A 22,259-nucleotide genomic window follows, 5' to 3' on the forward strand; every position below is an offset into this window, starting at 1 on the left:
CACGTGTTCTCGCGGGAAAATCCGAGGAGAGAAATTATGCCGCGTATTAACGGAGCGTTTCGTTGCGTGCCGCTTCGCCTCGATCCTTAAACATTGAAATACAGAGGGGCGAAAGTCAGGTATAAGTATCGGCAATTACGTAATGAGACGCAAGAAAGAAATATCATGACGTGACGTATACTTATATCATTAGCGTAAATGTATCGTATCTCGCGAAATGCTACGGTATGAAAACATGTTTTTACGCACGTTGGAAACGGCTACTACACGGTATGTGGAAGCGGTTCGTTTTCACGGTATTAATGCGATTTTTGTGAATCGCTACGGTCCGAAAACTCGTTGTTACCCATACGTACGTTGCAAACGATTGCTACGCGACGTGGAAGCGATACGTTTTCACGGTATTAATGCGATTTTCACGCAATCACGACCTGTGCGACAACGCGAACTGGTTCGGATGATTAAATATACCAGGTGATCGTTGAAGCCGGGTAATTTTCATCGGTCCGAGAATCCCGCGGAAGAGAAATTGGCGTGATCGTCATCCGGTGAGAACGACTTTGTCAACCGGTGCCGCGAGCTTGGTGGGGAAGAAAGCTCTCTATGCAAATGGGAGAGTCGCCTTTTTGGGGTTGGCGATTTTTGTTTTTGGCGCTGGCGGGCAGATCGGACGCTTTGCCTCCTACCGACCATGATTGACAGCGCTGTGTGAAACACGCGTGTCGTCCAACCCCGCTGTCAAAGGAAGAAGCGAGGGGGAAGCGAGTTGCCGAGGAGACACGGAGCTGAGTGCAAGAGAAAGAGAGAAGAGATGGAGAATAGAGAGAAAGAGAAAAAGAGAGAGAGAGAGAGGGGGAGGACGAACAGGAGGCAGTGTCGGCAATGGCGGATTGTCGAGGGTCCTTCAACGTTGCCACCCCAGTCATTACTTCGGCATTAACGGGGGATGATTCTCCTTCCCTCTTTCGCGGATTCACCGGTTCATCGAGTACTCGAGAGGGCCCACGAGAGGCGAACACGCAGCATGGAAGGTAGCTCTTCTCTCTTTCTCTCTCTCTCTCTCTCTCTCTCTCTCTCTCTTCCTCTCTCTTTCTCTCTCTTCCTCTCTCTCCAGGGCACGAATGTCGTGCAAAGTTAAATCGGCGAATTTACGAGCGTGGGTTCTATATGTATATCTCTGCCGATATATTTCGTTATTTTGCATTTTTCTGCGCTCGCAGGCTTGGTTTTTTTCGACGACTTCAACAACACAATAATGACAGACAGTTTTACGAAAAGCACTCTGGGAACGAAGGTAAAGCGATTAAAGGAACACAAGTAAACAGAACTATTATGTCTATTACGGAGCTTCTTGCTGTTTCCTTCCTTTTCTCGAAGGCCTTAAATTTATTGTCGCTACGGGCTTATGTTCCAAAGGGTAGGGTTTCATTTGCATTCGAAAACAATTCAATAACACGATCTTTTCTGACGCATATTTAAAGTTATTCATCAAATTTAATCTCATTTGATAAGCGCTCTTCATTTTTGATCACGTATTGTTTCACGAGAACCGTGGGACGATCTACACTACGCTTGGGAAGATTTAGCTGCGCATTCTGCGCGCTGGATTGCCGCAGCTGCTGCGGTTTCCGGGCCCGATGACCAGTTGGTCGAATTGTTGCCAAACTGCGTTCTTCCTTCCATCGAAAACGCACGTGGTAATGCGTATGCTTTGCATAATAAAATATATTCTCATCCTCCAAATGCTGTTTTCAATGTTTCAATAATCGTAAACATTCATCGATGATGCTTCTTCCTATAATAGAATCCCATTTAGAATTATTAAAGCATTTTATCATATTTTATTTCGATATCATCATGTACATATTTATAATATTTTATGCTTGTATTTTGAAATTATATTAATATAAAATTATACAATTATAAAATAATACACATTTATTTTAAGATTTTTACATTTTATTAATATTGTTTTACATTCTGTTACAAACAAATCTTTCAATTAGTCAGAATAGAAAGAAGAAGCATATAAAATTAACTTTGATAATGTATCACAGAGTGTTATTTCGAAATTAATAAAAACTCTGAAAGAAACTTTTATTTTAAACGTAAATATATTGTAGTATTATTTCTTTGATAAAAGACATATTTTGTGAATTTATAAAGACATTATTTTATACTTGTTAATATTTACTCAAACATAAGAAATAAAGAATAGTAAAATTATACTTAATAACAAAAATTTTTCTCTCATTGTCAATGTAGAATTCTGTGAAATTATATCTTTTATTTTTAAATTTATCTTTCCAATTATTAAAATTGATTTTTTTATATTCTTTCTATTATTCCGATTTAAAAGATATTTTCGTCTCACGAGTGACGTTAAAGGCAAAATTATAAAATCCTTCGTCAGTCCCTTGTGGCAGTGTCTATTCGTATCTCATCAATCTACGCAACATAACAGCGCGCTCGAACGTCGACGCGGTCTCGATATATTTAGTGCGTTCTCCTTTCACAGGGTCTTTTCATTCTCTCTATATGTAACGAAAGGGGCACGATTATAATGCCGCTGCGAAGACGATGGATTATTAACCGGTGCAGTAAAATGACGCCAGATACGCGCGAATATTTCGCAAGCAGACATCAAGCAAGGTCCTTGGACCTCATTCTGGACAGGCGTTTCTGTTTCTTCGGTGATACGCTAGCGGCTAGCTATACGCGGTGGCTATAGTTCGCAGGTGAAAGGCTGCGAAAATATCAATTTGCAAACACGATTTGCAATAACTTCCTTGTTTAGCGCTAAATCGATCGCGAAATCAAGTGTGGTCAAATGAAACATTCCCGATAATCGGCATGTCAATTGCCTCTCATGTTGCGAGATTTATTATTGATTGATCGTTCGATAGTCGAGTCGATTATAATCGCACAATAATAAAAATTTTAAATTGAAATGTCAATATCTCTCTCTTTTTCTCTGATATTTACTAATAATTTACAATTTCTATAATAGATACTTGTTTATTTAGCTTTTACAAGCTCTGAAATTAATTTTAATACATTTTTTAATACAATTATTTCAATATTTTTACAATAAATAAGTATGTACCAAAGTACAAACAAAATTCTCTTAAAGCTATTCTTAATTAAGTATATATACTTTTAAGTCCGCTTTAAATAAACAATTATATAATGTCGAAACTGTATATTTATAATAGGAACTGTATATTTGTATAACAATGAAAAGTGAAACAAGTGTTTCTAGTTTCCATTTGAGTTCTTCTAAACAGGGTATGAGAAATGAGGGGGAGTTGATGAGTGATGATATAAGTGAGCATATCTGTGAATCTCGATTACGTAATTATTATTGCGTGAAAAATCGAGAGAACTGCGCAGACATTCTCGGAAGTTACCAAATAAATATTACCATTGGCCTTGATTGGAACTCCGTTGGCCTACGTTGTCAGTTGCTGCTTGAGATCGTATCCATCTGATTACACAACTATGTACGGGCCCATACGATTTCGTTGACAGTATCGCCTACGCATCGGCCGATAAGAACTATACAAACTATATAAACTCACGCGAGCAGCGACTAACAATTTTATTTCTCCACGCTTGACATGAATTACCAATCGAGAAGATTAAAAGTATAAGAATCGAAGTTTATAGAATTATATATATGACTTGTGAAAAAAGTTTCGCTACTTGTAGTCGACATTTTTTAATTTCGAGGACCTAATACTTGAGATCAACGTATAAGCTTTCATACATAAAATTTCATCAGGGTTTTTCGTTGATAACAAAATTTTTCTTGATAACAAAATTTATTTTGTAATTTAATGTACGCACGAAGAATAGCGTAAGGTATTAGAACAATACAAAGACTTGTCAAAAACATACGAGAGAGATGTTAAACACGTGAGAGGTATAGGATGACGTTTACCTGCACGGTTATATCGCTAATGGCATTTAACGCCGCCGGATCGGTGCAACGTCCGTAGACGGCCACCAACTAGTTCAAGGAGAAAGAACATTGGCTTCGGAGCCAAGAGTTTTCACGCTCCGTAGCCGTTTATAGCCATCCTGCGCATGCTACTGCCACAATAAACTTCTCGTTTTTTTTCTTTCTTCAACGCTACGAATTGCTGTTTTACCGTATGCCTTGCTAAAATCAGCCGTTTATGTTGCTGTTTTACGAGAGCGTAATGTACGCTCTTTCGACTTTATTTTTCAGATTCGAAACAATTTAAACATAAAGCGGAAAGAATAAGATGCAAAACATTTTACATTGCCGAGTATTAATTTTTTTTTCGCTAAAAGATGAAGCTCGATATGAAGAAAGTTAATTAAGAAGTTTCATTGCATTGTACAATACCGGTATATGCGTTTATCGTGTTGATTAACTGTCAATTATTCACCGACGAATGTTCTACAGCCGTCGGAGACGCCGTCGAATATGTACGCGAATATGTACCGGTTAGACTGGCAACCACCACCCTTCGGGCATGTATCGCCGCAGGTGGAACCGCGGAGCAGCAGCGCGGTCGTGTTTCCCTGGCAACTGGAGAGCCGCGCTTGGACGTTCGAATCGAGCTCGTAAACCGCGTATGATCGGCTTTAACGGAACGTCAATGCGTCGCGACGTGTAATCGAACGCCGTTGGGACAAATAAAAAAAACTTGACTAATCCCCAGCTCCTCGATTATTCAATCTCTCCCGGAGGGGAGGGGGGTAGGGGGGCATGCAGTCGATCTGCACGCCGATTGAAAACTCGACGCCGTAATACGTTCTAATCTGTCGCTTTTGCACACGCGCGTGCGAAAAAAAGAAGGGAAGAACGAGTTCGATATCTTCACGTTCTGTGTCGATTTAAACAATCGATTCCTCTTCGCCCGACGTCCGTCATAACTGATCGCGTGGGGACTAGACGGGATTTACCCGTCGTGAACGACGGCGCCGTGAGAGGAATTCTCCGCGCTTCTCGCGTGTTTCCGTGGCAACCCGTAAATAGGCGCCCCGAAATTTTATTGGCGACCACTGTCGTGCTTCGCAGGCAGGTAGGTCACCCCTTTTACGATCCGCACGTGGATATACACTGGGGGCTTCTCGCTACCTCGCAACCTGCCCTCTCATCTCTCTCTCCTCGAGCTTTCGTCACGGGCGTACACGTTCGCATTTTACCTATCGGTCCCGATTAATTTCCAATGGATGCTCGTAAAGCGTTTTACTGGCTATCTGGTACGTGCCGATACAGCCTGTGAAAAGATACATCCGTCGGCTACGCTTCCGCCGCAGATCTTGGAGAGAACTTTCTCGTTCTCTCGGGTAGGAACGACCGCAATCTCCGTAATGGAGAGAAATTCGACAAAGGCGTCCAGAAACCGCCGCAGTAAACTGTCTCGCGTAAAAGACCGTTTGTTGCGTTCGATTCGCTTTTTTCGACAATGGAATGAACCGGAGGTTCCTAAACTTATATGAACTTTTAACTAGATTTTTTTTAATGTCCCGATTATAACTGTAAATTTTGTGTCACGTAATTCCACTCATTTAAACATTTGCGTTCGGCTTCTTTTATATATAATGCTATTAATCATATTAAGTGTTCGTAATATTTTTGATTTTATCCCACTCATGTTTTGAAATATATTCAATGACTTTATACTGAAATAAGATTTATGAAATGTGTGTATTTACATACAAGAAATATTACTCATGAAATTAACATTTTTAACTTGTATTATAAAAATTTCTAATTAATTTGCACGCCGATATCTTCTTTTATTTTTCTTTCTCCATCATTAGTCATATTGCTTAAGTTTTCCAATACATTCTTTGGAAAGAATGTATAGTTCCTATATTGATTTTGGCGGAGTAGGAAGCGTGCATTTATCGCCGGATGCACTGACTGCTTCGAGGTTTTCGCATAAAACAAATAGTTGAGATTTCTCACAATAGAGAGATCCGATGTATGACGCATCGATATTCATAGAACGTTACGTAATATTCGACGTTTTCGTGAAAGATAATGCACATGAAGTTATAGATCATCGCAGAGATAAATAAACAGATGAATTTGAGAATTTTTAATAATTTAGAAATGATAGAATGAAATAGTGAGAAAATAACATGATATAGAAAGTTAAAAATTATTAGTGTAAAGAAGCTAATGTCATAGAATAATAAAAACTTTTGGTATTTAACTATACATATTTTTACATAAAATTATTGCATAAAGTTATAATAATTTTTTATTGTATATACAATATAAATTAATATCTGAGATGTAAATAGTATATCGCGTGCTGTCACGATAAATAGTTTTATCGTTTAGCGCATTCTCTCTTTTTCTTTTTATTTATATCTCTCTTTGTCTCTATTTATATTTCTTTACGCCATATTTTTCTTGTGATAACATTTTTATAATATTATATATATATATATATATATACATCCTCTTCTCCCCTTGATAATTAACGATAATGTCTATATCTGAATTGATTGATTGATATTTCTTATCAATGATCAAATAATCAATAGAGTACTTTAAACAATATTACTTTTTATATAGTTTATAAATGCACTATCTAGCGACCGTGCCTTTTTTCTATGAACTGATAATTCGTGAAAGAACTTGACGCAATCGGAGCGAGAGTCACGATGGGGGGTATGAGAAAAGAGCATGAGAACGCAGCACGAAATTCACACTTGATTTATATATGTCGCGAACGGCCCGCATTTTAATTGCTGTATAAATTTCTAGGTGTGAATATCCACGCAGTCACGGTCCAATTTTATTATGGAATTTAATGCCTGCGGTGTGCCGATAAAATATCGACGATATTTACTATTTTTAGCTTGTCTATTCCTGTATATTTATATTGCAAAACTGGTTTCAGGACACGCAAAATTGCTGAAACAGAGATAATATATGTGGCATAATAAGCACGATAGGGCCATAAATATTTTAGAGTAACATTTAAATATAAATGCTGTAGTTTAGTATTAACTTGCACTACAATTTTAAACTTTCATTAAATAAGAAAAAAAATTTTTAATAAAAATATTTTTTATTGAACAAATTATTAAGCTTTATTTATTTAGTTTATTTTTTATAGTTTTTATAGTATATTAAGTTTATTTATTTATAGTAAATATAGACTGTATTTTTATCTGGTAAGATTTTATTATATGTATTATATGTTACCACTTAATTAAATTTTATCAACATTTGATAACAGATATCTTGTTATAATATCTTATTAAAATGTTTTCATCGATGATTCGTAGAGTTCAACGTTCTAGAATAGTAATGGCGCTTATTATATAATTGGTATCCCTCTTGATCGATTTGCCACTTTACGTAGGCGCTTTCCTGGTCATCATTGTTAAGGCGTAATTACATTTCGCCGTGATGTTCTTCAATCAAATACAAGTGTAGACAATTATGGTAGGCAGACACGATAATGAAGGAGAAACATATATGCAAAGAGATTATATATATATTTTTTTTTTTTAGGCACAATTAACGTTTTCTAAAGCATAATTTTAATTTTTGTTATCTACAACTTTTTAATAGAAATTAACAGAAAAAATCAATAAGAACGAAATATTAAATTATAGGTGTTAGAATTAAACATTTACAGAAAAATTTATGTTTATACCTTACGTCTCACGTCAAATATTAAAATTATGTACATCAAATGTTAAAAATGTTTTATTATTTATTTCATTTTTGTAATATTATTTTTATTTATTATTATATTTTTATATAGTTTTATTTTCAAGATAAAAATCAACGATTTGTAATATATTATCTTGTCTTTAATATCTCGCGGATATTATAATTTCTGTTACAATCTGTGTACACACGAAATTTTCCATTCACCTGACCAGATATTTCGTTAGCTGGCTGCTCTTTTTTAACAAATTGTGGTAATACAGATTGCACTTATCTAGTCAGAAAATTGTAGAAATCATCGATTCTCGACAACACTAGGATAGTCATCTTCTTAGACGATTGTCTGAATCACACAATCTAATCGCGGAGATTTGTGGGTTCCATTATGAAACTTCTCGATTTACGTAAATTCTGACTCACGGTAGACTTCGATTGGGTTGCAATGCTCGGAATAGATTAAATCTTCGTGGAGAAATGGGGCGATCAAGTGCAATGAATCAAGTCCCCCAGGCTTTTCATCTTGGCAAAGAAGCGCCTTATCTTTAAATCATTTCCTCATGCTACACGTTAACGGGGATTAAAATTTTATTGTACACGAATGTAATTTTATTTAGATTTACTCATTCATGATGAGCTTTATCGTGTTTCGTCGGTATAGTGAAAGCGAAATAGTATACAAAAAATTAATTTTTTTAAACATGAAACAATATTATAAAAACTGTTATTTAATAGAAGACATTTTCTAGTTTACATTTGTTTTCAAAATTTTATTTTTATCTTTTATATAAATCAAGAAATACTATTATGTACATAAAAATAAAGTGGTATTCCAGAGAACATTAAGACGTCTAGACGACTAAAAGACGTCCTGAAATTTTTTGCGACCTCCGAAAAGTTATACAGAAAAACGTCTAAAAGATGTCTTATGTCGCACTTTTAGACGTCTTATACGATGTCCTTTAGACATTTTATATGACATCTTTTAGACGTCCTACAAGACACCTTTTAGATATTCTAGAGACGTCTTAAAGACGTCTTTTTTGCAATGTCTTAAAGACATCTTTTTTAAAACGTGCGTGTTATCTGGGAGTATTAGTAACCTTTCTCTAATATTTCTTATTTATTTCTATGAAAAATTTTTATTTATAGCTAATTTTCTATTACATAAATTATTATTTACTACTAGTTATATATTTTGTGAGCTACAAACAAAATGCGATTATGTTTAATTCTGTTGAGGTCAATGAGGATAATCGATGATACGATTTACGTGCACAAATGATTTGAAAATTATCTTCCTCTCGCAGCAGAGTCTTCTGCATTGAAGCCTCATCCACTCCCCCGGCGAGGCTGTGCGTTGACAACAGACCGGTTACGCGAAACGTTTCCCCTTTGTCATCCTCGCCTCGAACGTCGTATTGTCTTTAGCCGGTCGACATTCGGCTTTATCGGTCCAGCATATTGAATCGGCCGACCGGAAACACGGTAGCCGAATATGCCTTGAGTTTCCTCTTCTGTTCTCTCATCCTTGTCCATCACCGCATGCCTCTCTCTAAAACTGACGATTCAGATCTCTCCAAGGGTTCTCGACTATGATTTGAGACTTGAGTTGAGTTGGCGATGGGGCGATGGTGGACACGCATGTCGTCCATGCTGGTATTTGCTGAATGTCAAATATCCGCTCCGAAGGAAGCGAACTGGATATTACGCCATTGTTCATCATACGTCGAATGTTTGTTCGGTTCGGAGAAATGTGCGTGCATTTCTTAAAGAAAATTGATGCGGTATAATATGGAAAATAAATGTTATATTAACAGTACTAGCCAACAGCGATATAAATGAAAATAATCTTACTAATTTAATAACATTATATTTTAATGAAGAAAATAACATTTCACTAGAATAAGAACATGATGTAGAATTAATATTAAAATATTTTATTGAATTAATAAGATTATTTTCAATTGAAACAGTTTTAATTAGGTTATTAATACATCATGTTTTTATATGTGATATGATACAGTTTCTGAGGATTTGACTAATGATCTTATAAATTAAAATATTTTGTGTAATATTACTTAGATCGTTACTAATTATTACTACCATATACTAGCTTAACTTTTTGAAAAACTTCTATTGCTCACATTCTGCTACACCCACGCCTTTTCACAGTATGATGTGAGTCACTCTAAAACTCTGAATCAGTTTTTTTATATCTCTCAGACATCAAAAGATTAAATAGTTTATTAATTTACCAGCAGAGAAGAACAGTTAGTTTGCGAATTTCGCTGCTTGTGAATCGTGCTATTTAATTCTATTAATGACAAATTGCCTTACGGGATTAAGTTTTCTAGACTGTCAATCGAGAAATGTAGGAACCTTATGACAAGGGTACCGGGTGCCTAAGATATTAACCACGTCTTTAATTAATAAAGACATTCGGTCATGCGACTAATCCGATTTTAGGATTGGAGCTTATATTAAATTAAAGGATCTCGATAGGATATGACATTGCTATTAGGATCGTATTCTTTGTATTAATTTTTTAATTCTACCAAAATTTTATTGCTATTTATATCTTTAATTTAAAATTTAATTTTTTTTATCTCTTTTAATTTGATTTTTAATGTTATAATACATAAAAGTAATAAAAATTAAGATGATTACAAAATTGCGCTACTTGCAAATATCATATGATGATAGGTGTTTCGGGACTGCGTAAATATTATTAATGTTATAATGTGTCATACATATTTAAAATATACACGTGAATTAACACATGATTAATCTGTGATTATCGCATCAGATAAGAAAAACACATAACGGTTTCATCAGCAATATGTAAACGTAAAAAAATTAAGTTTCTCCAGATGGAATAATACAGAAGCTTGCACACTGCATTAATATTTAAAATATTCGACCACTTTTCAGATACATATTATATCCATAACGAGTTTAGTCATATTTTCATGTAAATCGTATCGTCACAATGCACGATATTGACAATGGAACATGGTATTTGCATTGCTTTCTCGGGACACGTGTGCATCTTCTGGAAACATTTTTTAATCATGCGTAATTTGTAACATATTTTCGTTTGGAATTTATCGTAATGCGATGCAAACAAATTCGTTAACGAGATTATAGAATTCTAGTTATCCACAAGACACTTTTATCGGATGCATTATTATCTTTATTTTATAACAACCATAGATACGGTAGAAATATATTGTTTGAATATATTGTATATTGTTACTTTTTTATACATTTATTCTGTACATTTGTTTGTCATATAATCTGATAACATCTGACTAAAAATAGCAAAACACTTTATAATTTTAAATTACTGTAATCAAGATTTTGTACATTATTTTCTTGACTTAGTAATTTAATAATTTTTTTTCTTTTATTTGATACAGAAATAGATATGTATATAAACTTTCATATGACATGTGTTATATAGAATACTTACTCTGCATAGATTAAAAATATTTTGCCATTATGCAAGATAAATCATGATGTTTAATGATGTTTTATTTATACAACTTTCTTGAGAGTTGATTGTAAAATATCAAATGCAGCGATAACCGGAAGATTAAACAACCGGAAATATGATGTACATATTATTTATTTGTGTATTCAATATTCTAAATAGATATATTGTATCTAACTTCTTTCTTACAACTTTTTCTTATATATATAAAGTCGATTATATATATAAAATTTTCTTTTTAGAAAAAAAATATATTTAGAAAACGCGTGTACATCTTTTTTCTTTTTTCTAAAATGTATTAATATTGTATACTGATTATACATATGTGCCAGAAGTAATACATTATACATATGTAATATTTATACTCCTTACAAAGAAAAATTATTTGATACTACTGTGTTGTAAAATTAAGAAAAAATTTGATAATTTATCTTGTTTGTTAGTTTTGTTTGTTTTGCTAGTTTATCTTGTTTATTTTGTTTGTTTGTTTATTAAATAAGATTTGTAAACAGTCATGAATATATATTAAAAGGTGTTAGAATATAACAAAGTTTTTTATAAACATTTTAATATTTATATTTTTATTTAAAAAAACATTTATATATAAAATGTAATGGTTTTACCAAATTTAATACACTCTCACTATACACAGTACAATTGTTCAAATTAATGAATATAATCTTAATTATCAGCAAAAGAATTTTTGATGTTTATTAGATTGATGTATCATTTTATATGATACGAAATATACTTATTTTAAAATCCTCGCTTCTCAACAATTTTGCGTAAGTACACATTGGTTTTGCTCATTTCTTATATATCCTTCATCGCATTCGCATCCAGGAATACATGCCTATAAAATAAAATAGAGCAATTAAATATAACCATACTAAACGTTTTATTTAAATAAGATTTCGAAATTTTAGGTATATTTATATAGATTTTATTTATAAAAAAATAAACATAAATAACTTTAAACTACATATAAATTTATTTATATAAAAAGTAATCAAAGTAGGTTTTACGATAACTTTTTGATTTTCTAAATAAGAGAAAAAATTCGTTAAAATATTTAATTATATTTGAAAAATTTTAAAATATTTTTTCGTTATGTAATACTAACCAGCGTACAAACTGTAGGATTTGGATTTAGACAGGTAGGTGGACACGAAGTACCACATCTAGTGAATACTTCGTTATGATGGCAATTAGGCGCAGCATCTACACAATAGTTAAAAGTTAATATTTACCTTTTATTTAATAAAATAATTATTCTTCATTTAATAAAATTTCTGGAAACATATATTATTATATAGAATATTCTTTATACAGTTTACTTTTCTCGTTCAATATCTATACAAATATATTTTTTGCAACGAGTTCTGTAGAGCTGTTACGTTATATTGTTGTTTTCAGCATAGAGCTTATTATTCTACACATTTGCAGGATAGAATTCTTTACGGGTTAACAATTAGAATGGTGAATATGAAAGATTTGTTTTTTCCTTGTTAGATTTTGTATTAAATTTCTTTCAAAAATACAAATATATATGAATTTTTCTCAAAAGAGAACCAAACAATTTATTTTTAAATAAAAAAGGAATGTAGTGAAGCCAGTGGCTATAATATAATCTCACTTTGACATTGTGACTTTATTTATAACTTTATTTGACAGATGTCATTATAAATAATTTTTGTTATATGATCAATCTAACATTTCATCAATCTAACACTAATATAGAATATTTAGAATAATATTAACATATTAATCGCAGTAATATTTTAATATTTAATTAATTTTGATTATTTTTGTGTTGAACTTACTAATGGTAGCGACTGCCACGACGAGCAAAAGGAAAACTACGGCACGGGACATATTCGTGTCTTCGAATTCGTGTTACTTGCACTCGAACAACTCAAGATAGACTGATGATAGCTCTTCATTTCTCTGAGCTTATATATACGGCGGTGAGTGGCCTTCGATCGCGACATGTTGTCTCCCGAGATAGATATTTTTTCGGCATACTTCCTTCTTTCTCTCGATGGACTCATCTCACAGTTTCGTACGTGACTATTAGCTCGGAGGTTCGGACTATTATCGATACACGTGATATGAATTTTAAACGCGAGTGTCTATCGGTAGACTTGTAATCTAATCCCAATTTAGAAGCAGAAATCCTGGATTTATGAAACTAAGTGTTTGAGGTATTTAAAAGTAACATCAATTTTGAACCTATACTTAATAGTTTCTTTGCACGAGTTACAGGCATGATAAGAATTAAAGTCTTATTTTTATTTACAACGTTATATATTTTATAAATTTTACAAGCGTTTATAATTAAGTCAGTTATTGTTATCGATTATAATTCTCTTTACTAATTTCTACATATGATTAAAAAGTCCAAAGATAATTGCAAAACATAAAAAAAATTTAAGACTATTAATTTAATCGAAAAGAATATAATGTATGTAAAACGATTAAGTTATTTGTTTTGCGTTCGAAAAAAATGATTTCGACAAGACTTGAAAATGCATTCTGGTTAACGAGGTCAACTATATCTTTCGGAGTGATTACTACTATTTGAATTTGACATTTGCTCTTATTAGGTATCTTAGTTTCAAGAAACGTACAGTATCGCGGGGATTTACATGCTTCTTCAAATCAACGTTTAATCATAGAGAGAGATAAATGACATTTTATTTAGTATATTATGGATAGGAGTGAATAAAACATTAAATGTCTTATATTTTATGTTTTATTTACTCTCCTATCTATAATATAATTTATATAACAATATGTTTTCTTTTTTAAATCACAATAGTTAGATTATAATAAAACACACACACACACACACACACACACACACACACACACACACAATATTATTTTATAAATAAATTTTCTAAAGTTGACATTTCTCTCTCTCTCTCTCTCTCTCTCTCTCTCTCCCTTTCTTGTTCTCCTTACAGAAATTTACTAGAAAGTAGGGTGATTAAATTCTTATTTATGACTAACAAACAGTACTTTTTATGCTCAAAATAAATAATTGGTAAGACAACACATGGAAAATAACGATCAAATAAGTAAATATTACTCATATTATATCACTCATATCCCCCACTTATGTTTTCATAAACTAGGTCTGATTGATAACTGATTATCCAAGTCAGTTAATCTTTAATTGAAGTATCAACATATATAGCATTAATATTGCACAATATTACTTGTATTAAAGAGAAACTAATAAATAAGTAAATTAATCAATAATTGTTTTCTATAAACAATAGTGCGCGCTATTTAAGAATAAAATAATACGTATTTGTTTTTGTGTCAAAAGATTTTTAATGTACATATTTTGTTACAATTTTGAATACATGTCACATATATTTCTATTTTTATGTTATATATTAATATAAAATAATAAAAGATAATAAAATAATAACTTTGTTATTACATTTTGAAAATAATTTAAATTAATTTATTGTTCGCATTTAAAAAATTATAAGATTTTCATGTTTTCTACTCTTGTAGTTGAATATTAAAAATTAATAAATTAGAACATTAAATTTAAAAAGTACGTAATGTATATAATATGCAATTATTAAAAATAGAAGATATATTTTTACATCTGACTGTTGAGAATTATTATTTTCTTTCGTAATATTGATTTTAAATATTTATTTTAATTTTCACGAGTTAAATAATTATTTTAATAATTTTTTCTATGCATGGTTATTCAAATAACATATTGCGCGTTTATAAATGTTTTTCTAATTTTAGGTAAATTTTCATTACATAGGATAATATTAAAATAAATCTCAAAATTATGTTTGTTTTTACTTTATATGTTTGCACTAAATTAATCTTTGTTGTTTAGTAAAAATTATTGTAAACTATAATATATCTTATGCTAAATAGATAATATTATATGCCAATATTATTGCAGCATCCATAAACGATATCTTTTTAACATATACATTCAATATTTAGCTAATATCTTATTCATTCCGTGAAATCTTGTTATTTAAACAGCATTGACGTACAAATCTTGGCTTCTCAGAAGTATGGTAGGAATGAGTGTTTTTCATATATTTCTTTTTTCTGTACTCTTCAAATAAATTAAATAAAATAAATAAAAATCTCTATTCTAGGATTTATTATAAAATTTTGAATTAGATGTCCCTGTTCTATATAATAAGCTTTTTTATAGGTAAAAAAACTGATGATATATGAATTATATTCTGCTTTAGTTATACAATGGATAAATTTTTGTATAAAAAGGAAAAAAATTGTAAGACATATGTAATGTAATTTTGATGCTATGTGCAATACAAATTTGCTGCAATGCTACATATGAGTACATTCAATTTTTACAAATATTTTTACGCAACAATGCAACATATCGTTTACGTTATTCTTTTATACATATACTTTTATACATATTTTTCCTAGAGTAAATTTACAAGAGATGAATACGCATATATATATATATATATATATATATATGTATAGAGAGAGAGAGAGAGGGAGAGAGAGAGAGAATATTTATATTAACAATCTTAATTTATTATTTGTTTATTATTAATTAGTAATTATATAAGCAAGCAATAATTATAATGCATCTAATACATTAATGGCATTCCGCGAAACATAATTTTTAGTTAAAATTTTTATAAACACTTGGAGATTTTGACAAAATTTCTCAGCCCTTTAAATGCACATTAGTTGATTTCCCACATTGTGCAGGGAGCACACAATTTCCATTAGAATGTCGCAAATATCCTGGTTTGCATTGGCATCCTATCATGCATTGCTGAAAAAAAATATTATTGTAAATGTGGAAATAATGTATTATAATATACATAATTTAAAAAATGTATTATCTTTAATGACACAGAGCTTTTTATTGAAAAGAAGTATAGTTTTGACGGAATTCGCATATATAACAAAATTGAATAACTCGACAAATACCTTAGGACAAGTTTGATTACGCGGTGCATTGCAAGATGGTGGGCATGCCGATCCACAAGTGGTACTCTCTTCATTTTTCCCACATTTTTTTACAATAGTCGTGCCTGGATGAATATAGTGTTATACAAATTATAGTCAATTCCAATTAAATTAAAAATACGATTAAAAGGAAAAATGGAAATTAAGATGTACGATAATTTGTTTATAAAAGTTTTAATTGATCGCAAATTGAATAAATGTAACAAATTTTTGTGTTGCAAATATTTACCGTAAACCACTGCGAGTATTACAAGCAATACGAAACTAACGCGAACCATGGTTAATAATAATTCTTGCACTTTATTTTTTCGACTGTTGCTCGACCGAGGTGAGATGTGCTCTTTTATATAGTGACTAAATACAGTCTATTAGCACCTTAGTCGCCAGAACGCATTTAAAAAACTATTATCTCTTATCTAGCTTATTGCTACAGATCTTTATACGTTTATGTATGCACACATATGAAAACACAAATGAGTCGCGAATGAAGCGCGGACTGATTTAAACTTATTTTGTCCTGAATAATAATTTTTGAAAGTTGCTGATGCAACTATTACAAAAAAAAGATTTTGTTTTTGCATATTCAAAACTTTTTTTTTTATCAAAGACAAAATCAAAAGCTATAATTCAAGAAGAAAATTTTTTATTTCTATATATTTGACTTATTTTATTCTATATATTCGATATATTTGTCTTTGTTTAATATTCAAGTACTGATTACATTAATCATTTCGAACCCAAACTTGGGGATCAAAGATCGTAACTTAAAAAGAAGAAGAAGATATATGAATTGTGTTTGTTATCATCAACGACAATATCAAAATTCAAACGTTATAAACATAATAGGAGAAAATATTGATAATGGATTAACAATATCTAATTAACATTGGTATATTTTTCCGTTTATTTTTATTATTATTTTTATTATTACTTTCTACTATTCTTACATTTATTCTACATTTTTATGTATTTTCTAAGTGCATTGAAGAATGATTTACTACTGCACAGGATTGTCAAAAATAATGACTATTAATTGAAAAAAAATGTCAAAGAAAGATCTCTGGATATGTTTTTTATTAACACATGTTATCCGCAGCGGTTTGTTAGATTCCACATTTATAATTTTTCATTTCTCAGATGTATTTTCCCATCTCTATATGTGTATCGTCATTACGTAAAAACACATTATTCTGCTCATCATCCGTAAGTGATTAAAGACCAATCAGAAAAAAGTAAAATTTTATGTAAATACGTAATTGTTACAACTTTTAGAGCTATTAATTACTAATGTTCAGCAATTAGCATAAAAACGAAACAGGTATGACTCAACCGTCAATTTTATTAGGAAACGGCTTTGCAAAACATGTTACATTACGTCTATTTTACAAACTCGATGATTTAATCACTATACATACTTTACAGATTATATTAAGGTACACACACACACACACACACACACACACAGCTGATAGTCACATAGTCCAATCTTATTTCAAAAACATCAGCAATGTCTCAAGATGCTAATACAGCTTTGTGATTGGTTAATGAGATCTTCAGACTGTACTTAAGAATATCTTGAATATGAGAACCGACTATGAATACCAGTCATAGTTATGAAAAAAATAATTATTTCTATTGCCTATTTATGTTCCACGATAAGAAAACTCAGTCGTTAAAATAAACGCGCATATTAATAACAATAAAAAAAGAAGAGGATAAAAGAGTTTTTTTTTTATTAATTTACAGTTTCTCCATACTGTCGCATTTTATTTTTGTTTTATACACATATATTATACTTAATACATTTGATTCTTTCAATCATTCAGTACTTAACCATTCGCATATTGTAGTTAAAATTTCTTTATAAAATAAGTAGCATGATAAAAAAATACATGTCTTGCGTGCGTCTAGTTTTTCACAGAAAAATTAAAATTATTCAATCAATATATTACAATAATTGATATCATAAATAGTGATAAATGCATCTATTTCCCATTTATATTTAGAAATATTGTTATTATGCGATTTTTAATAATTTCAAATTTACAAGAAATTTATTAATGGAGAAACAAATGCTTATAAATAATCTTAATTTGTTATTTGTATGTTACTAATAATTATATAACCAAACAGTTAAATTGCATCTAACACATGTTAATATTTATCGACAAGCTTATTTTTTAGTTAAAATTTTTATATAAACGTAAATTTTGTATATGTTTATATGTAATTTTGTATAAATTTTGTCAAAATACGTATTACACAAAAAATTCTGAACTTTTTAGTAAGTTTATATTAATTTTAGCATGCTGAAGGAGGCACACATTGTCCTGACGAATTCAGCAGGAATCCGTCTTTACATTGACATCCCACCACACATTGCTGAAAAAAATATTTATAAAATGTCTAATAAAATATATATTACGAGATAATCTATACATGTAATCTTATAATATACATAGTTAACGGAATGTAACACAGTTAATTGCACAGTGCTTTCGCTTGAAAAGTATAATTTTTGAAGAAATTTGTGTTACGTAATAAAATCAAATAATTCGACAAATACCAGAGTGCAAGCTTGATTAGGCGGCGAGTTGCAAGATGGTGGACATGCCGATCCACAAGTAGTGTACTCTTGATTTAACCCGCATTGTGACCGTGCAGCAGTCATACCTGTCCATAAGCAGTATTATACATGTTATAGTCAAGATTAATTAAAATATTTAAAAATAATCAAAAAAAATTATAAAAGAAAATTAATTATTATAATAATTATTATAAAGTTTGAATTAATCACAAATGAAAGAACTGATGCTTGCATGATACGAAACTTACTACAAAACACTCCGACCATTACAAGCAATACAAAACTAGCGTGAGACATGGTGATAATTCACTTGCACTTTATTGCATCGACTGATGCTACCGGCAAGATATGCGCTTTTATATAGCAACTAACTTTGTTAGCACTACCTTGGTCAGCACAGAGTAAGCGTTTTGAGAACCATTATCTATTATCTAACCGATTACGTCAGAATATCCATGTGTTTACGCATGCATATAAAAGCATATACACGGAGAGAATTTTCTCTTAAAATTTATCCTTAAAATCTGGTAATTGTGGGATAATGTGTGACCCCAAGAAATTTTACTATACTTTTTAGTAAAATTTGTACTTTTAGTAAATTTTACTAAAAAGTATAGTAAAATTCCTTGAGGTCACACATTATTCCACAATTACCAAATTTTGAGGGTAAATTTTAAGAGAAAATTCTTTCCGCGTAGTACATAAAAAGTATATTTATTATTATTAATGCCATTACTCAGACCATTACTTAAAAATTTAATTATTTATAATTATAATGTGAGGAAATATTAATTTTATAAATGATTAAACAATTACAATTATTTGTTTTTCTGCGCAATGTTATTACTTTTATTCTATGTTTTTTATGTTGCTTTTATGCAAGAATGACTTGATACTGCACAGAAGTTTCAAAAATAGCGATTAGCTAAAAATAGCTGAAAAAAATATATGAAAGAAAAATTTTGCATATATTTTAATTAACACATGCTATCAGACACGACTCGTTTAATTTTTCAATTTTTGAAAGATATTTTTTATTTGAAGCTCTTGCTTTCGTGTTACGTTTTTCTACTCTTCATCTGAATGATTAGAGATTAGATTGATCCAAAAAAGTAACAAAATCTCAGTAGATATGTCATTACAACTTTTAGAACAACAAACTATTAATTGCTGATGTTCAAAAATTAGCGTTGGGATGAAGCAGGCAGGACCAAACTCTCAATCGGGAAGGTTCGGGCCTGCAAAACGTGTACGTTGTGTCCATTTTGTCAGCGTAAGCTCGACGGTCGCTCAATCCGTCTACTTCCCGAACACGCTTTTACCCTAAATGCCATTTCGCCATCGGCGAGATGGCCCAAGTGAATCAGTTTGACCCTTCTGCCCTCCCTTGTACTCATCCTGGCACATGGTTTTTTTTTATTCTGCGTAAAGAGTGCGAGAATCGAGTATATCCGGCGATTTGAATCGAATTTATTAGAATGGGAAATTGAATTATTGTGTCTATGCGTGCAATTTGCTTTCGGTCGAAACATTTTTTTCTTTCTTTAATTGAAACTACTAGATTAATTTAGTTCAACATTGTTTACTCGAAAGATCGTAAAATCCATCTGCGATGTCTCAAATCATAAGTCTATCGAATTATTTACATTATTACGTCATTACGCCGCGATGTAAATAATGAATTTTTTATTTGTATTAAACGCGCGTGACTCTTACGAAAGAATTTTCTTATCTTCTTTTTTATCCTAAAAGGCGAGAGCCTTCTCGGTATCGCAGAGATTTGAAGACGCGCGAGACGAATGCACAAAGGCTTTCATACGGCGATGACTTAATTACTTGGAAAACCCGGCGTGTAATTGCCCCGCGTACCATTCCCATTGTCTTTGCATTGTCCTATTCAGCATTTCACGACGTGCCATCACCCGGCTCTGATAGCGGAAAACTCGATCCTCAAGATTCCCCTCTCGCCTTCGCCTTTCCTCCGGTCAACCTTTGTATTTCCTCTCGCCCTATGTCCTACCTCGTTCTTGTTACGTCGCTTTCACGGCCTTCGTATCGAGTCTTTTCGTATCAAGCAACAAAGTGGACGATATCGTGACTCTGTCCCACTGACCCCCTCGTGACTTTACTGACCGCAATCCGACAAGCGCGCAGTTCGCAGATTATCAGGAGTATCAATAACCCTATTACTTAACTTTCTCCGTAATTTATATTTATTTTGTATGTTATTTGAGTATGTGATTCGTGTGTCCGCGCGAGAAACGAATCCAGGTATAATACAACATTACCTATAAAAATAAGAACTACTTATTATAAAGAAACAAAAGAAAAGATAATAGATATGGAAATGAGACAAAGGAAATTAATATTGAGAGAATAGACACAACATGTAACGTATGTAAAAATGTACTAAAGAATATATTACACATACTAAGAAAATGTAAACTGATTAGAACTATTAGATAGTCTCTATTATAAAATTATAAAATTTATTTGCGCATGTAAAGTTGTTCGAAAACAGCCAAGACATTATTTTATGTTGTATGTGTAGCATTTAGCATGCTTAATTTTCTAGTGAAGGTGACTGATAATTAATGATTCGTACGGTTTTTCCACGTACGTCGTGCGCGCATTAAAAGTAGAAGTGTATGAAAACAGCGGTTGTATGTCATATAATCTAGTATAATACACACCAGTTTCCCGAGATCGAATATGATATTCTGCGTTATAAGACGGGGAATCACATGTTGTAAAGCAAACAATATTTCTATTATATCACGGCCTTCCCCGTGCGTATGTCATACAGCATGAAGGTGACTGAACGAATCGGCTTTAAATAGAAAAAAAAGCCGACATCCCAGACGCATTGTCATTATCGCCACTTATTCAGCGACAGATGCGAAATTATCTTTAAATAATTTGCCTTTGATTTCTCACTCGAGAAAAAGAGCATTTGCCAACATGATAAATTTGTACGTAAGAAGATATGTTTCACGTGTTACATTCATCGAGATGTATATCATATTATATACTTTTTTGCAAGAATTTTTAGATGTTTCTGTGTATTGATTTATAATACATTTTTTGTTTATGTAGTATTAAAATATATACTTATGCAATGTTCGCACACGTACAACTGTTGTTTTTTTACGCTTCTATTTTTGAGGCACGTGCAGAATTTTTTATGCATACATGAATAAAATGCATGCCGTTACTAGTCATTAGAAAAGGACTAGATATTCTTTGACATTGAATACACACAAAAACATTTAAAAATAAAAAAACAAAAGGTAAACAGAAAGCACGAACTAAGAATTATAAAAATTTTTACCAAATTTTTCATCAAATCACCATAATATTTATATACCTATTATTTATGGTATAATTCTCTGGATTTTTTTCTTATGGGCCTACTATCGTAGTAGTAATTTTTTATATAAAATTATACGTACACAGCATAAAATTATGTCTGGAGGCAGTCGACTGATGTT

At 31.5% G+C, this 22,259-nt stretch overlaps 2 protein-coding genes across 2 annotated transcripts; both read right to left on the reverse strand.

The window, feature by feature from the left end:
- Positions 1 to 11,722: 11,722 nt before the first annotated feature.
- Positions 11,723 to 16,523, reverse strand: LOC114253915 (serine protease inhibitor swm-1). The gene is made up of 6 exons (XM_028189033.2): positions 16,411 to 16,523; positions 16,143 to 16,246; positions 15,879 to 15,984; positions 12,995 to 13,069; positions 12,295 to 12,392; positions 11,723 to 12,024 (listed from the first exon to the last, which is right to left on the reverse strand). The coding sequence occupies exons 1-6, from the start codon at positions 16,457 to 16,459 to the stop codon at positions 11,944 to 11,946; spliced, it is 513 nt and encodes a 170-aa protein (XP_028044834.2). The 5' UTR covers positions 16,460 to 16,523; the 3' UTR covers positions 11,723 to 11,943.
- An 880-nt stretch (positions 16,524 to 17,403) lies between these two features.
- LOC105832324 (chymotrypsin inhibitor) lies at positions 17,404 to 19,127 on the reverse strand. Its single transcript, XM_012673153.3, has 3 exons — positions 19,017 to 19,127; positions 18,748 to 18,854; positions 17,404 to 18,563 (listed from the first exon to the last, which is right to left on the reverse strand). The coding sequence occupies exons 1-3, from the start codon at positions 19,063 to 19,065 to the stop codon at positions 18,483 to 18,485; spliced, it is 237 nt and encodes a 78-aa protein (XP_012528607.2). The 5' UTR covers positions 19,066 to 19,127; the 3' UTR covers positions 17,404 to 18,482.
- Between the last annotated feature and the right edge of the window lie 3,132 nt (positions 19,128 to 22,259).

Source organism: Monomorium pharaonis, chromosome 4 (assembly GCF_013373865.1).
Source record: "Monomorium pharaonis isolate MP-MQ-018 chromosome 4, ASM1337386v2, whole genome shotgun sequence".
Classification (NCBI taxonomy): Eukaryota; Metazoa; Arthropoda; class Insecta; order Hymenoptera; family Formicidae; genus Monomorium; species Monomorium pharaonis.

What these genes read in the sequence shown, in the direction of transcription:
- LOC114253915 (XM_028189033.2), bottom strand. Translation starts at nt 16,459, where the DNA reads ATGGTTCGCGTTAGTTTCGTATTGCTTGTAATACTCGCAGTGGTTTAC. An exon ending in AATACTCGCAGTGGTTTACG is followed by an intron (nt 16,247 to 16,410) that starts GTAAATATTTGC and finishes ATATTCATCCAG; the next exon opens with GCACGACTATTGTAAAAAAA. An exon ending in CGTGGCAGTCGCTACCATTA is followed by an intron (nt 12,393 to 12,994) that starts GTAAGTTCAACA and finishes ACTATTGTGTAG; the next exon opens with ATGCTGCGCCTAATTGCCAT.
- LOC105832324 (XM_012673153.3), bottom strand. Translation starts at nt 19,065, where the DNA reads ATGTCTCACGCTAGTTTTGTATTGCTTGTAATGGTCGGAGTGTTTTGT. An exon ending in AATGGTCGGAGTGTTTTGTA is followed by an intron (nt 18,855 to 19,016) that starts GTAAGTTTCGTA and finishes GCTTATGGACAG; the next exon opens with GTATGACTGCTGCACGGTCA. An exon ending in CTAATCAAGCTTGCACTCTG is followed by an intron (nt 18,564 to 18,747) that starts GTATTTGTCGAA and finishes TATTTTTTTCAG; the next exon opens with CAATGTGTGGTGGGATGTCA.